Source organism: Limulus polyphemus, unplaced genomic scaffold, assembly GCF_000517525.1.
Source record: "Limulus polyphemus unplaced genomic scaffold, Limulus_polyphemus-2.1.2 Scaffold1684, whole genome shotgun sequence".
Taxonomy (NCBI): Eukaryota; Metazoa; Arthropoda; class Merostomata; order Xiphosura; family Limulidae; genus Limulus; species Limulus polyphemus.
The window spans coordinates 111,989-126,679 of record NW_013667294.1 but is presented as its reverse complement, the minus strand read 5'-3'; the positions used below and the strand labels follow the sequence as shown (position 1 = coordinate 126,679).

At 30.4% G+C, this 14,691-nt stretch overlaps 1 protein-coding gene across 6 annotated transcripts in view; it reads right to left on the bottom strand.

Moving 5' to 3' along the window:
* The window catches only part of LOC106464548, a 63,788-nt gene that overhangs the window by 10,629 nt on the left and 38,468 nt on the right, over nucleotides 1-14,691 (bottom strand). For all 6 annotated transcript variants that reach the window (XM_022392279.1, XM_022392280.1, XM_022392277.1 and 3 more), the window contains 3 exons: nucleotides 13,561-13,658; nucleotides 10,146-10,287; nucleotides 3,502-3,566 (listed from right to left, as the gene is read on the bottom strand). In XM_022392279.1, coding sequence (XP_022247987.1) covers nucleotides 3,502-3,566; nucleotides 10,146-10,287; nucleotides 13,561-13,658 — 305 coding nt within the window. The remainder of the gene's footprint in view (nucleotides 1-3,501; nucleotides 3,567-10,145; nucleotides 10,288-13,560; nucleotides 13,659-14,691) is intronic.

The following is a 14,691-nucleotide window of genomic DNA, read 5'->3' as shown; positions in this document are numbered from 1 at the left end:
TTAATATTATTACTTCTACTTTTCTACTTTTTTTGTTTTGTCTTTAAATTTCTAAATCATCTGTAATGATATTAAAATGAAAAAATCAATTAAATCACTATTGATACAGTTACAAAGTAAATTACTAATTTCTTCTAGATTAAGATCTTGGATAAACTTTATGTAATTAAAAAGGAGAGGTCCTACTGGTTTATGATATATATAAAACTAACTGTAGGCTGTAATAATTTAATAGGAAATAATTCATCTTGATTTATAGATGGTAAAAATAAATCATCATATACTTTATGTTTAAGATCTATCTCCATAAAGATTATTTTTTTATATTGTTTATTGGAATGTTATTTATTGGAAAATAATCCCATTTTAATAGAAATTTACAATAAAACTTTGATAAATATTTTACTTTTGTCCCATTCAAATAATTTTATTACATATCTCAAAATTTTAGTAAATTTATCAAAACCAGGATCTAAATCCTTAAAAATGTTCTCAAAATTAATAGTTTTGTTTATTTTTACCTATATCTCTTTATTTTATTTGATGTTATAAATTTCAAACTGATACAAATGTCTAATACAAGTAGCTTTACTTAAAGATTCAGCAGATTTATTTTAGAATTCTGGTTTAATCCATAAGGATAGTTTTTCTTTCAAAATGATCATCACGTTCTACTAATAAGTTAACCTTACATACTTTTCCTAAAATAGTGATTTTAACAACAGAAGATGAGTGTCTATTAAAATTATCTATTTTAATAGAATGTGGAAAACCTTTATTAATTTGTTATCTATGTAGATTAATCCTTAGATGTAAAAGTAAGTCTATCCTATATATATTTTAAATCACATATACCATAAGTTAATAAATAAATTATATTAAATGTAATGGGATATCTTGACAAAAGTACTGAAAATCTGTAGCAGTGAGACAGGTTAGACATTTGGAATTATTGCAAATAAAATTTATCTATCTTTTAATTTCTATCAATAATTCAAACTTTGATCCTACTCAAATCTATCCAAAAGAACATGCTTTAGAAAGAAGTAAACAACAGTAATAATTGTGCACATTGTTTAAGTTTAGATACTGTTATATGGAAGGCCAAGTGCAATTGACCATTTTTGACAGAAGAAGAGATTTTAGTTTAACCATCCTTGGTTTACCTAACCCAAACGGTGTAGTACCATATATTCTATCAAATAGAATAGTTATCTGAAAAGTAAAAAGATATTTGACTATTTGTAACAACAGTAATTTTCTTATAGATAATATTCAATTACCTGATATTGAAAAAACAACAATGAATTTAAATATTTGAAAAAAGTAAAAAATACACTTTTTAATAATAAATATTGTAACAAGGTCTCTTTAATTCATAATAAATAATAATTTTCTTCAGTTCTGATGATTTGAAACTGCTCAATATTAGAGGATTGTCACTACAAACTAGCAGATTTCAGAATATTTGATACTTCCATATACATCAATAGATTATGCTCTTTTACTCTATCCACCAGTCTTCTTGTAGTAGATTCGATAAAGATACTTTAGAACACTCAGGTAATCTATATATGTAGATGATGTATGAGTGGTTTGTTTGCCTACTTTGCATTTAAACACAAAATAGTTACTTATTCTGATGATGAGTTTAAGGATGACTCAACGTTCTACTTGTGGATAAATGTTGCAGAGTAAAGTCTTTAGTTGTTTCTATATTTTCAAGGCATGTTTACCATTCACTGGTAGTTATACCAAGAGTCTTTTTTTTTGGAACATTATATATCTCCTCTTTAGGGGTAGAAGCTTTATTGATGTGCTTATTGGTTATGCTATTTATTACTTTCATTGGAAAAATCATTCTTGCTTAAATGATGTTTAATATATGAAATGAAACTGGAATTTATTATCAACCTACATTTTCAGGTGTATATTATAACTATAATAGTTTTTTACCAAAGAAATTTAAAGAAAATCTGATATAATTTTGGTATACAGCACTCATATACTTACCAGAAATATAGAACTATTTAAGAAAAAAGTAAATAACATGGTGATTTTCCAACAAAAGTAATAACTATCATAGTCAACAAGGACATCAAGAAAACTTCCACCACTAAACAGGAGATATACAATGTACCAAAAAAGACTCTTCATGTAACACTACCATTCACTGGTAAACATGCTTTGAAAATAAACAACAACTAGACTTTACCACACAACATTTATTCACAAGTTCTTAAACCCAAAACCACCATCAGAATAAGGAACTATTTTATGTTTAAAGACAAAATAAGCAAATCACTTCCCTCAAATGTCTTTTATATATATATTAATACTCCGAGTGTTCTAGAGTATATATATAGGATCTACTACACGAAGAATGGCAGATAAAGGAACATACTTTATAGAGGTATGTGGAAGTGTCAAACATTCTGTACCCATTTAGCTATTCTAAATTATGGGAACTGCAAAAAATTATTTATTTATCACACATTAAAAAGAGACACTGGCCATTAGTGACGTGTTGAAAAATAAGTTTTTATAAATGAAATGATTACCTTTTTATGATGATAAAGAGGACAATAGTTATTCAAGGTTATCCAAAGTTTAAAAATAACTAGCTTTAAAATATTATTATACAATGGCTCTTTTCAGTATACCAGACTATAAGGATCAACTTCAGATAGCTGGGCTTGTCTCAGCTTGCCCATGTTATACTTGAATAAGTTTGTCAAGCGATGAGGATGGGTGTTTAATCTGTTATTACCAAACTATCAAGGTAAGGGTTTATAGTTCTAATTACTATCATTTTGTAAGGATGAAGGTTGGGAATCATACAAATGTAGAAATACAGGGTGATTTACTTCTACTATATGATTATTTTAATAACTGCCTTTCATGTCAAGATATTAGGAGGGGAGAGGGCAACTGTCTTCCCACAATTGGCTGCAGACAGTGAAAAGTAGTAGGAATTGAGACATTGTGGATTAAAGCTATCAACTCTTAACCTCTAATTTGATCTTTCATAACAGCTATCTAGTTGGACATTTGCCTTTGGATCAGGTCTGGTAGATGGAAAATATCTTCAACATTTTTGGGTGCTATGAGGAATTAATGAATAATAATAAGGACTGGCTACAGACAAATGTTTCATTTTTGTGGTTTAGACCTCATAATGGACATCTTGGTTTTGGCTTAGAAATAACAATAGAGACAGTGAATACAATCCAAATGTCTGTCAATTATGTGAAACCTAAAAATAAACAATTAATTTTCTCTAATTTTTATCCTAAAAGTTTCCATTTTGGTCTTTTGTAGTTATTAATTACTTATTCACATCAGCAGTAAAACTGAAGGCATATCATGCTAAAAATTGTGCTTCACAAACAAAACAACAACGTATTCACATAACATATACTAGGTACATAAGGACATTAATCTGAAAAAATTGGGCAATTTCTTACAGACATTAGGATTAAATAATGTACAAAGACTTACCAATTTGTACAGCTGTGTCATAGGAGAGAGCTACAAGAGCTGAGAATTCATATGCTACAATAACACTGAAATAAAAACGAAACAGATGTGAAATACAAGTTTTAAATAATTTGTGGGGATATCTACATAATTTATTCAATAATGAACAACAAGTACAGTTTCAAAATACCAAGTATAAAAGAATAACCTTCTCTCCACATGTCACAAGGTTTGGTGAGTTACATTCAAAACTTAATTAAATTACATTCTTTTCAAGATACACCAATAGGTATAGCATAAAAATGTAGTTAATAATCCATATCCTAATAGTATACAAGTTTTAAGTTCTTACTTTTATAAGACAATATTAAAGTTAATATTTTCCTAAATTGAAAATGTATTTCCAATAATGCTTACCTATGCTGACACTTATAGCTATTACTCAACCACCAGGGTTTCAACTTTGCCCATCTAAGCATTGGTCTCATTTTTTCTCATTTGTTCCAGTCTTTTATACCCCACTCATTTGCCCTTGGCAATATTTGTTTCGTGATACTTTCCACCTACATCAATGCACCCTCTATTCTGGTACTGCATATAAGCGCCTCATTCCAGTCTCTAACACTGGCTCTTAGTGAGGAGGAAGAGCAGGAGATTGTCAACGGAGGTAAGCATTATTGGAAATACATTTTCAATTTAGGAAAATGTTAATTTCCAAAACATACTTTGCTCCGCTGCCACTTATAGCTAGAATTCCACATTAAGAAAGTGGAGGAACTGATGAGAGCATTATCTATACAGAAAGCATCTGCATAGATCAAGGGTGTACCAAGATAAGATTGGTACCCGAGTGGGGGGAACCACACTACATCTAGAACAGGCGTGCTCTTCACCCTGAACTTAGGGCCTGTATCAAGGGTGGCATAGTACACAAGTAATGTACATGTACATGAGTAGGATTGGAAACAGGAATAGGGGCTTGACGTGATTCTGACTGCGACAAATGATTTACCAGAGAAGGCAGGGTAGAGCGTTGATGTAGTGATTCCAAAATATCCGGGATATCGTAGAAAACATACCGCCTAAGAAAAGAAAAGGAACTATACATAATTCCCTGAGATAAATGGGCGGCAAACAAATTTGTGACAAGTCCACATCATGACCCAGAAGACCATCCCAACAACAAAAAAACCATGTGTGTAAGGCAAAAACTGAAGATGACAAACAAGCCAACATAGAGGTAATAAGGGCAATGCTGTCCCTCGAAAAACCTTCAGGATTTTGGTGCATAACTTCTGAAATGAGATGTACGGTAGATAAAATATCATAGAAGGGGAAGTAAGGGTAAGTCAAAGGTATGAAAACTGGGCATGGGTTAAACGCACTGGAAAATACACCCCAACAACTGAGTGTCTAGAAATGGACAGTCTGCATGAGGGTATGCCAAAGCAAACTGATCTGTAGCCCATGGAGAGCAAGGCATACTAGCACCGTCAATCAATTGGGAAGCAAAATGCTCAGCATGAACACTAATATCCGGGGAAGGTGGGAAAACTAAATATGGAAAAGAACTATCATGCAACAAAGGAGTACGAAGATCATAGGAAATCAAGGAAAGGGATAAAACATCTCATACCTGAGAAATCATATCTAACAACACCATATTAGGCCTAGCTGATTCTGCAGGTGGGGCATAGGAAGACACAGCAAAAAAAAAGTGGTGGAAAAAGTTATCAAAATCTGCATCAGAACGAACAGGTTTGGATTGGTCATGAGGAAGTGGGGCAACTTCAGGAGAAGGTGGTTAACCCATATAACGATCAATCTCTCAGCAAATAAGAGTAGATAAATCCAAAAATGGGTCACCTCCATTTGCAGCCTGTGAAAAGGTGCTTATAGTAGGTGTGAGACCCAAAGTGGTCACATTAACCTTGGAATTCATGGTTAATAATAAATCAAACAAACTGTTTGATAGATAAATATAAACATGCGAAAATACAAAAATAGACTGGAAATTAAATGAAAATATATTCGTCAGTTATATAATAAAAACATAAAAAAAAAAATTTCAGATTTATAACTGTTGCAATAACAAAGCACACAAGAGCAAAATTTGAAACATCTAAGCACAAGCACTGATGTGATAATTTGGTACAATTGAATAGAGGGAGTCACATGCATAACGAGTATGTGGTACTCTCATTGGTGGAGGGTTGTCATGTGATGATTTGCATGAGAGACACATTGTAATGGGTCATTTTCAATGGAAGGAAGCAAAAGGCTTGGGGATTGCATAATTTTTTTCCATACAGAGGGCAGCACTGAACGAGAATAGCTAATTATGTGAGTGAAGGTAATGCACTGTATTGGAATATATTTAGGTTTTAGAGATTACACAAATAAAATTTGAGATTTTTAAAAGGAGGAAAAGTATTTTTAATCTTAATGTGGAATTCACTTAGCACTCGGTCTAATATATAGAAATACTACATATATTCATGGACAAATCTTTAATAAAAATACTTCATTAAAAAAATCAGATTTCCTGTGTACAAGAGACTTATAATGTGTTTACTAAAAGTCTGCAAATTTTGTGAAGATACACAATGTGTATTAAAAGTTATAGTATGGAAACTAAAAATACAAAAGTGGTTACAAGGTTATTTGATTCAACCAACTTTGTTGTAAGAGAGATAATACTTGTAGTTACCTCTTTCAGAATGATGAAGATCAAGGGTTGCAGGATCATTCTTTTGTGTAGATGTTGAGACACAGAAACTACATGTGTATAGTACATTAATTACATTTTGAACATGTTCATATTCTTTTGTAAGATTAGTCTTTCCCAGCAGTTGGAAAATGAACCAGTTCTGGATAACATGGTTATTCCATGATTAATTTGAAAAGTTTGTAAAATAAATTATATCTAAGAATACTCTAACTCATTAATTTCAGTCCATTGAGACATATTACAAATGTATAATAAAAGTTACAAGAAAGGAACCAAAGAACACATCATCTAAAGTAGAATTTTTAAATTTAACTAATTTCAAAACATTTAATCTTGCTGCAATATTAGTAGTACTAAAGGTTTTATGACTGAATGTTACTTATCAAATATAAACTTATAAAGATCAGCTACATTTAAACATGCAGGCATTAACCCTACAAATACAGGCTGGGTGGAATCCACACTGTTCGTAACCACTAAAATATCCATGAGTGTAATTGTGCTATAATTGTTAATAATGTAGGCAAATCTTTATAACATTTTGCAGATTATTAGTAAACATTACAAGGGTTTAATACACAAAATATTACGTTTTTAAATTAAGTATTAAGATTTGCTCGTGAAATATTTCTTTCAGAATGTTGACTATCCAACGTGCAAAGTAATTTTGATTTAAAGATTAAAAATACTTTTCTTTATCTGATATTTGTTAAGTTTCATTTATGTAATGTCTATATCCTTCTAGATAACCAAACTTTTGTTTGGATAAAACTTTATATTTGTTGGTCCATTTGACCAACCTTGTAACCATCATAAAAATTAGAAAATGAATCTAAATTTACTTTTTTTTTGTTCTAGAATAATTGGAAATTGTAAAATGTTTATTCTAAATAGCTTAAATCTTGTAACAGTATTAATCTATTTATATTTATTGACCTTTGAACCATGTCTGACTAAAAATACCCCAACAGAAGTTGAAAATCATGCAGCGCTCGTGCAGCTCCTATTACCGGATTGAATAGCATAACATACAAGCTGCTTGCAGGTGTATCCCATGAAGATTTTTCTTACCTATTAAGTTTCTATTTTTATGATTTTAGTTACTTTTATAATAATAAATAAAGAAAACAAACAAAAAATAAATAACCTTGTAATTAAATATCAAACACTCTTTTCATTAAAACTTTATATTTTATATCTTATTTCCTCTACTGTAACATTCTCCAGGTTGTATAATGAAAATAAAGGCTGCAATGTGCAAAATAAAATGTATAGCATTGTTAGTATTGATCGCAAAGTTTCAAAGGGTTTATACTTCTCACCTTTTCACACTTATTTTCTGTACTAATATTATTGTTAAGAGCTGACTTAGAAACTAGATGAAACAAAATGAATAGTACTGTCTGTCCTTTTTCAGTATGGATAACGAAGTTCCAAAGTAAATTACTTGAGAGTTTCTTCTGATCTTTTTACACCTATTTCCTATGTTTATTCTACTGTTAGAGGCTGAAATAGAAACCTGCCGAACATAAAGCCACTCTTTATTTAATTCGACACCATCAATATCAAATAAGCTCATGCAGTGAAATTACCAGAACTTTCTCTGCTTTGAATCAGTGGGATAGGATTTATCTACTTGTTGGCAGTATAACTGTTACAACTACAATTGCCTTAAACCTTATAAAATGCTTATATTATGACTTTGTAGAAAGTCTGGGCTGATCCAATAAGCAGATGTTTCCTACAGAATTTATTTGAATCCCAGTTCTGAGAACACAGTGGGGTAGAACTTGCCAGCTTCTTTATGGTACAATGGTTGAATAAGAACTGTCTAAAGTACTTTATAAAAATGAGAGAAAATATTCATGATATGGCTCTGTACAAAGTTGTATCTGATCCAATAAACTTGGGTGGTCAGGATTTAGTGGTAATATAGGTGTGAAAGTGCTTATGAACATCCTGGTTCCTATTTTACCATGCTTATATAATAACCAATAAATGTGTAGTCCCAATATTTTGCAAGGTACAGTGAGGTTTCAGTTTCCATACATTATATATGTATGTATATATATATCTTATTATTATTTGCAAATAAATATTGAAATGTGAGTTATTTTTTTAAACCATAGAAGAGTAAAAAAAAATATTCGGAAAACAATGATCTCTGCTACTTATGATGTTTTGAAGTTCTCTTATGTACTCGTGAGTCATACCTGCTAACTCTCGTCATAAGCCTCATGCAAATTCACATGTTGATGTAGAAAAAAAATAATTTTTGTAGACTTTATATATATATATGCATTTTTGAATACCAAAAAATTATAATGTATCATAATTTATCAGGCTTCTTAACTATGTTGTATTTGGGTCAAAAGAATATAATTTCTGTTTGGAAAATAGCATTGATCATAATACTTCAAACAATATAAAAGCTTTTCTCTTATAAATAACTTAGAAAGACTATCAGAATTACTTTGAGGAAATGTAGAGATTTCGATTGATTCTTAACTTATAGATATAAAAAAAAGGAGGCACAGATAAACAAGTCTTCTCAAATGATAGTGGTGGGCACAGCCAATATGGTGGATTTGTTAAATATTATGATATCTCAGCATAGATAGAAGGTTCTTATTTTATATTCTAGCTTGCCAATGTAGGAAATCTGAGTTTATGATTCGTGCAAAACTATATACATTGCATTATGAGCATCATAAAATGTAATCTGACCAAACTCAGAAGATGACATACCAGTGTGACACACAAAAATCTATAATTAGCTTTTTTTTATATTTACTTTTAAATTAAGAAATTAACTAATGTATAACACTAAAATTTAAATTAAAATCTACAATTTGATACTAAGTTTATTGATATACATTCATGAAAAGTAGTTCAATAAAATATCTAATGTAAGTCTTCAAATGTCATGATATGCCCTCTGACCCCTAGCTACTCGTAACGATAGGGTTAGAGACTTCATAGGCATTTCTTTCTTAATGAATACATTAGTTATTCTTTTCAAATAGTAGTTTCCCTTAAAAGGTTTTACCTAACATTTATGATAAATATAGACCTTTAGCCACAAAAATCTTACTGTATGAAAAAAACATCATATCATTTATCATCTAAGTATCAAAATTTTAAATGTTTACCTTTATGATTAGTAAAAAAAAGTTTTGGGGTTGGTGCAGTATTTTGGAGGTTCCATTCAAATCAAGTAGGAAAAAAATACAAATATACACAATTGGTACAGCCAACAAACAAGTTTTTTTTCCCCTCTTAAAATCAGAGAGTATTTAAGCAAACAGGCACTTCTTGAAGTTGTTGTGTAATTTTTTTCACCAGTGCTGAGTGTGTGTGAATAGGAAGCAACTAAGTGGGAAATACTGTCATAAAACCATCTCCTTTCTACCAATAAAAACAACAGACATAATTATAGCTAGAAGCTGGAAAAATACAAGAATTCAATGTGAATGACAATTTTTAAGTGAGGTTTGCCCAGGTTAGACAATTTGATTAACATAAAGAAGTTTTATCACTTAGTTCCTATAGCTCCTATTAATTAAAAACAGTCAAAAAGAACTAACTGATGGTGTAAAAAGTTTCCTCCAAGAAAAAAAAAGTTTATATGAAAGAAAAGCTTAAATTTGAAGTAATCAAATTAGGAGTAATATCCTTATAAATCAATTTTATTGTCTGTCTGTTTATAAACATGTTGGCAAGTCCATTACATTAAAGTGAGTAGGATACACAGTCTTTGAGGAGTTCATGCAATAGTGGACTTTTATTGAAATGCAAACATTTTGAGTGGGGTAATTCCTTTTGCAATTACAATGACATCCTCTATAAAATTAAGTGTTCCTAAAAACTTGCTATGCATCCAGTTTCATGCATGCATTGATGAAATAAAAAGAAAAAAGGCTATTGTAGTTACCTCCATAAATCTCTCTTCTGTTCTCGTTTGAAGGAATCCATCGAAGATACTGCATTAATCTTTTGAGTGATATACACTCCAGCAGTCATAAACAGCTGGACAAATAAGAACTCTGCAGCTGACAACATCAACCAATAAGGTTCTGAAAATGTTGAAAGTAGATTCTTTGTATTTTAGTTAGTTAAGGCCATTACATTTTAAGGTGAGAGATAAGAATTATAAATGTATATTTTGATTATATCATAAGTATAAATCTATCATACATTGCCCTTAAAATGATTTTAAAAATGAAGAGACCATGACTGAGTAGGAAGAAAAGATACGGAATAAAGGTCAATATAGCATTTAAAATGACTATTTGTGATATTTTGCAATACAAAACATTGAAAATTAAGATAATAAAATGAACTGTTGAGACACAGAGTTCAGTAATTGCTAACTAATTTCTTGTAACAAAGGGAACTCCTAAGGTAGAGTAGTAAATAATCTAGCTAATTCCTTGTAATAAAATGAGCTGCTGTGTAAAATAATCAATAATCTGTAACTAATTCCTTGTGGGAAAAGGAACTGCTGGGCTACATGGAAATGAGTTGCTAAGCAAAGAGGTCAACAGTTTCTAGCTAATTCTTTGAATTAAAGTGACCTGCCAGGACATAGTCACCAATAACTCTAGTTAACTCTTTATAAGAAAATGAAGTGTTGAACCCAAGTGGTCAGTAACCTCTAGCTAACTGCTTGTAAAAAAAACTATTACTTAGCCATAGTGGTCAAGATTCTCAAGAAAATAGAGTGCTAGGTCACAGTGTACAACATTATAATTCTCATAAGTAAGTGTGCTATTGGTTAACAATGAAAAATAATCTTGTTAATTATTTATAAAGCAATAATCTCTAATTAACTGCTCATTAGGTAAAAAGAGACTTATTGGGTCATACCGAAGAACAGTAAATTGTTTCTTGTGAAACGTTTGGCCCAGTTGAATAATATGCTGGTTTTGTTTTGGATAATACTGAACAGTACACTTGAAATCATCTGGTAAAATGTAAAAAAAATTAATAACATACTGAACTGAAAGGTCTATTTTGATATAGTGTGGTTTAAGTTATTTCATGTTCATCTAACACATAAAGAAAAGGCAGATTTCATCATAGCTCAAGCTGTCTTCCATTCTTATACAAAAGTGCCCAACTTTATTTCATATCCAGATTGAGCTTTAGAAGAGGCAGCTCTATGATGGAAATATGCAACTTTTGCCAAAAAAGTGAAATAGGATAATTAATGAGTATTAATATGATTCAATAATGTCTATAGGAATAGGTTTCCATCACAAAGTATCACAGAAGAGAATATTGAAGTGGCCTGGGCAGTGATATGAACTGGTGTTCAACATTAAACATTCTACAATGAACTGAAAAAACGTTTGACTGCTTTCATATATCATATCCATTCTGGTCTTTCGAAAAAATCTACTGAAGTTTGTGTAATGGACTCACAAACTTTTGCTATCAATCAGGTGCATTACAATGAGAAAAAAACAACTTTTTTTTAGAATCATTTGTGCAAAGGAAGCCAGTTAACAGCAATTCTTCAAACTTTTATTTGACTGAATAGATGGATTTAACTGTCACTCTTATAGTGCACTTAAAGTCTCAATCCCACCATCAATCATGAATACTTGGAATTCATAATCTGGAAACACTAGCCACTAGGCCTCACTTGGACAATGAAAAAAGAAGGAACCTTCAAGACTTAATCCTTTAAAACTACTTATCTTTAAACTTGTAAAATGCTGGATCATATTCAAATACTTTCAATTTAAGAAAACTTGCTGTATTCAGATATAACTAGACCACCGTGACCCATTGGGTCAACCACTATTCAGATGTTATGAAGAATTCAAGCTAATATCAATATTGCACCGAAATGAAGGTTTATTTTGAGATAATTTAATTAAATATTTCAATCCATTCGTGTTATTCATAATTCAAGAAAATGTATTTGATTGTTGTCATCTTACGCCTTTTAATGAATATGGGCACATTGAAAGGGAAATAATATAATAGCCAATGCTCAGCAAGAGGTTTTTGTTAATTAAATTTTGTTGTTGTTCTCGACTTGATTTTTCTTTATTACCTCGTCTCCATAGTTACTATTTGCAAATAGTCAATAATATTGTAGGTCCATTTTATTGTTGTTCTTTCTACGCGCCGGTATAACACATTCTCACCTCATGATTTAATTTCTGTTGTGCATATATTGTTGTATAAACGAAGTTTTATAATAATAGAATGTACGAATATTCTCATTTCATTACAAATATAGCGGTATTGTGTGCCGTTTTTGCTGTATTTAATTACAGACAAGCACACACAAACAATCTCAGAGTTTTAGTAGTATATAGATTACATTACATGGTTTGAATCTGCAATGTGTGATTTATTGTTGTGAACACCAAAAATTCTCCCTTCTACTACTATACATTGTTTGAAATTAATTATACAGCATACTCAAACTTTTGTGTTACTCATAAATTACAAAGTTTTAGGAAACAAATGTTATTTTGGCACTTACTAGTAGGTCAGTAAGAAAAAAAGAATCCTATTTTTTATTACTGTAGATTGCCAAGGATACCAATAGAAAATTTGGTATGCTAGTAAATATTGAAACAAACATGTCTTTTAATCAAAATTCTGATTTTAATGACCAGGGATCACCATAAGTTAAAAAGAACAATATAGAAAATTTTGCACAATTTAAGGATATGCCTAGAATGAATATAAAAATAAATTAGACGCAACTTTTAAGACACAAGACCCAAATTTACTCTCATGAGATTATGATATACAGAAAATAAAGGAACAATCTATGTTATATAAATGGAAGTTATTTTTTTAAACAAAATTATATAAATTATGATGTATTCATATATTTTTTAAAATGACAAAGAGCTGCCATTCAAAACATAATAACTCAACAATAATTATATTCACCAACATGTCCAACTACACAAAATATGCTTGACACTAAGATTTATATCAACATGAGCATGTGGCCATTGGTCACTTGAAAATTAGCCAAAATTAAAATCTTAACAAAATACTGTACAGCAACAACTTTCAAAATGGAATTACATTACTGCATCTTTTAAATACTAGGTATTTGTTCTTAATATTTTAAGATATGATAGCATAAGTAATTTGAAATAATTTATGGTAGACTCTCCTAAACTGCTATTTGTCTGTGATAAGTGAAAAGCACTTGGTATTTGGGAGATATTGTTTAGCTAATGAATGGAGAAACCATGGTGAACAACAATATTCTAGTTATGATATCAAAGTGTAGATGGCACTATTCACTAAGATAGAAGAAAAATGAAAAAATTAAGTATGAAATTTTGAGTGACAGTAATACTTACCTAAACATTCTATCCTAGGTTTATCAGTACTGATGACAGCCAGGACAGCCACAATAGTAAAATAAGCAAAGAACAATCCAAGAAGAGGCAAGATCACACTATAATGAAACAGAATATGCTCTATTAACATTATACAACTTGTGAAACATACACAGCACTTAGTTGTGGTTAGTATCTAATTGTAGCCTTTACTGCCTGATGTGGTTCTATGCTTCCGTTTTGTCATGCATATGTTTGTCTGCCATTATTTCAGCATGTAGCTTTTACAATAAAATGCTGATGCTTTGTATCAAATATAGACAGAAATGGTAAAAAAAAATATTTGTCTTTTTGACTGATTAAAGCAAGATATAAACAAGAAAATCTAAAAATTCAAATCATAAGTCACTACTTGGTCAATACAGAAATTCAACTTTACACACCATTGTAAACAGTTTACAAGTCAGTCCCCCTCCCCATTATCTTGAGTTATATCCCTTATGATCTTTTTTCCCTTAAGTTGAAAATACAAAAAAATTTCAATGTTTCTCATGAAGGACGTTTTGACAAACGTACCTAAAACTACTTAACGTCCCCATGATCCAATATTATTAAGGATTTATGAGTCAGCTTAATAAGGAAAATTAATTGGAAGTGAAACTTAATACAATTACAGATAAGTTTATTTTGTACAAGGATTAATGCTTCAATTTTTGTAAAGTGATATTTATTGACAAAGCTGAAAATTGTTTTTTAATTCATACATGTGGCTAGTTTATCTACTAGAACTTTCATCATCATAAAAAAATAACTCAAGTATAACCATTAATGTTGCAAGACATTTAAAATCATACAAGGGGGTTCAAATCAGTACATTGTGTGTCCGTATATTTTTTAATTCTTGTCTTCTACACTGGAGAAATGAGAACAAGCTATTCTTCATTCTAGATCAACCAAAGTGTACAAGTCGACTAAACAGAAAACGACTTTTGTGTTTGATAAGCTGTTGTTAAGTTCATGCAATTACAATTACAGAGCAATTACTGTTTCATGGTTAGAAAACATATCTAATTATAATAAACATAAGGTACACAAAAATGTATCTCATAACGTGTGTGTGTGTATATATACACTGAGTGGTCACAAGTAAAT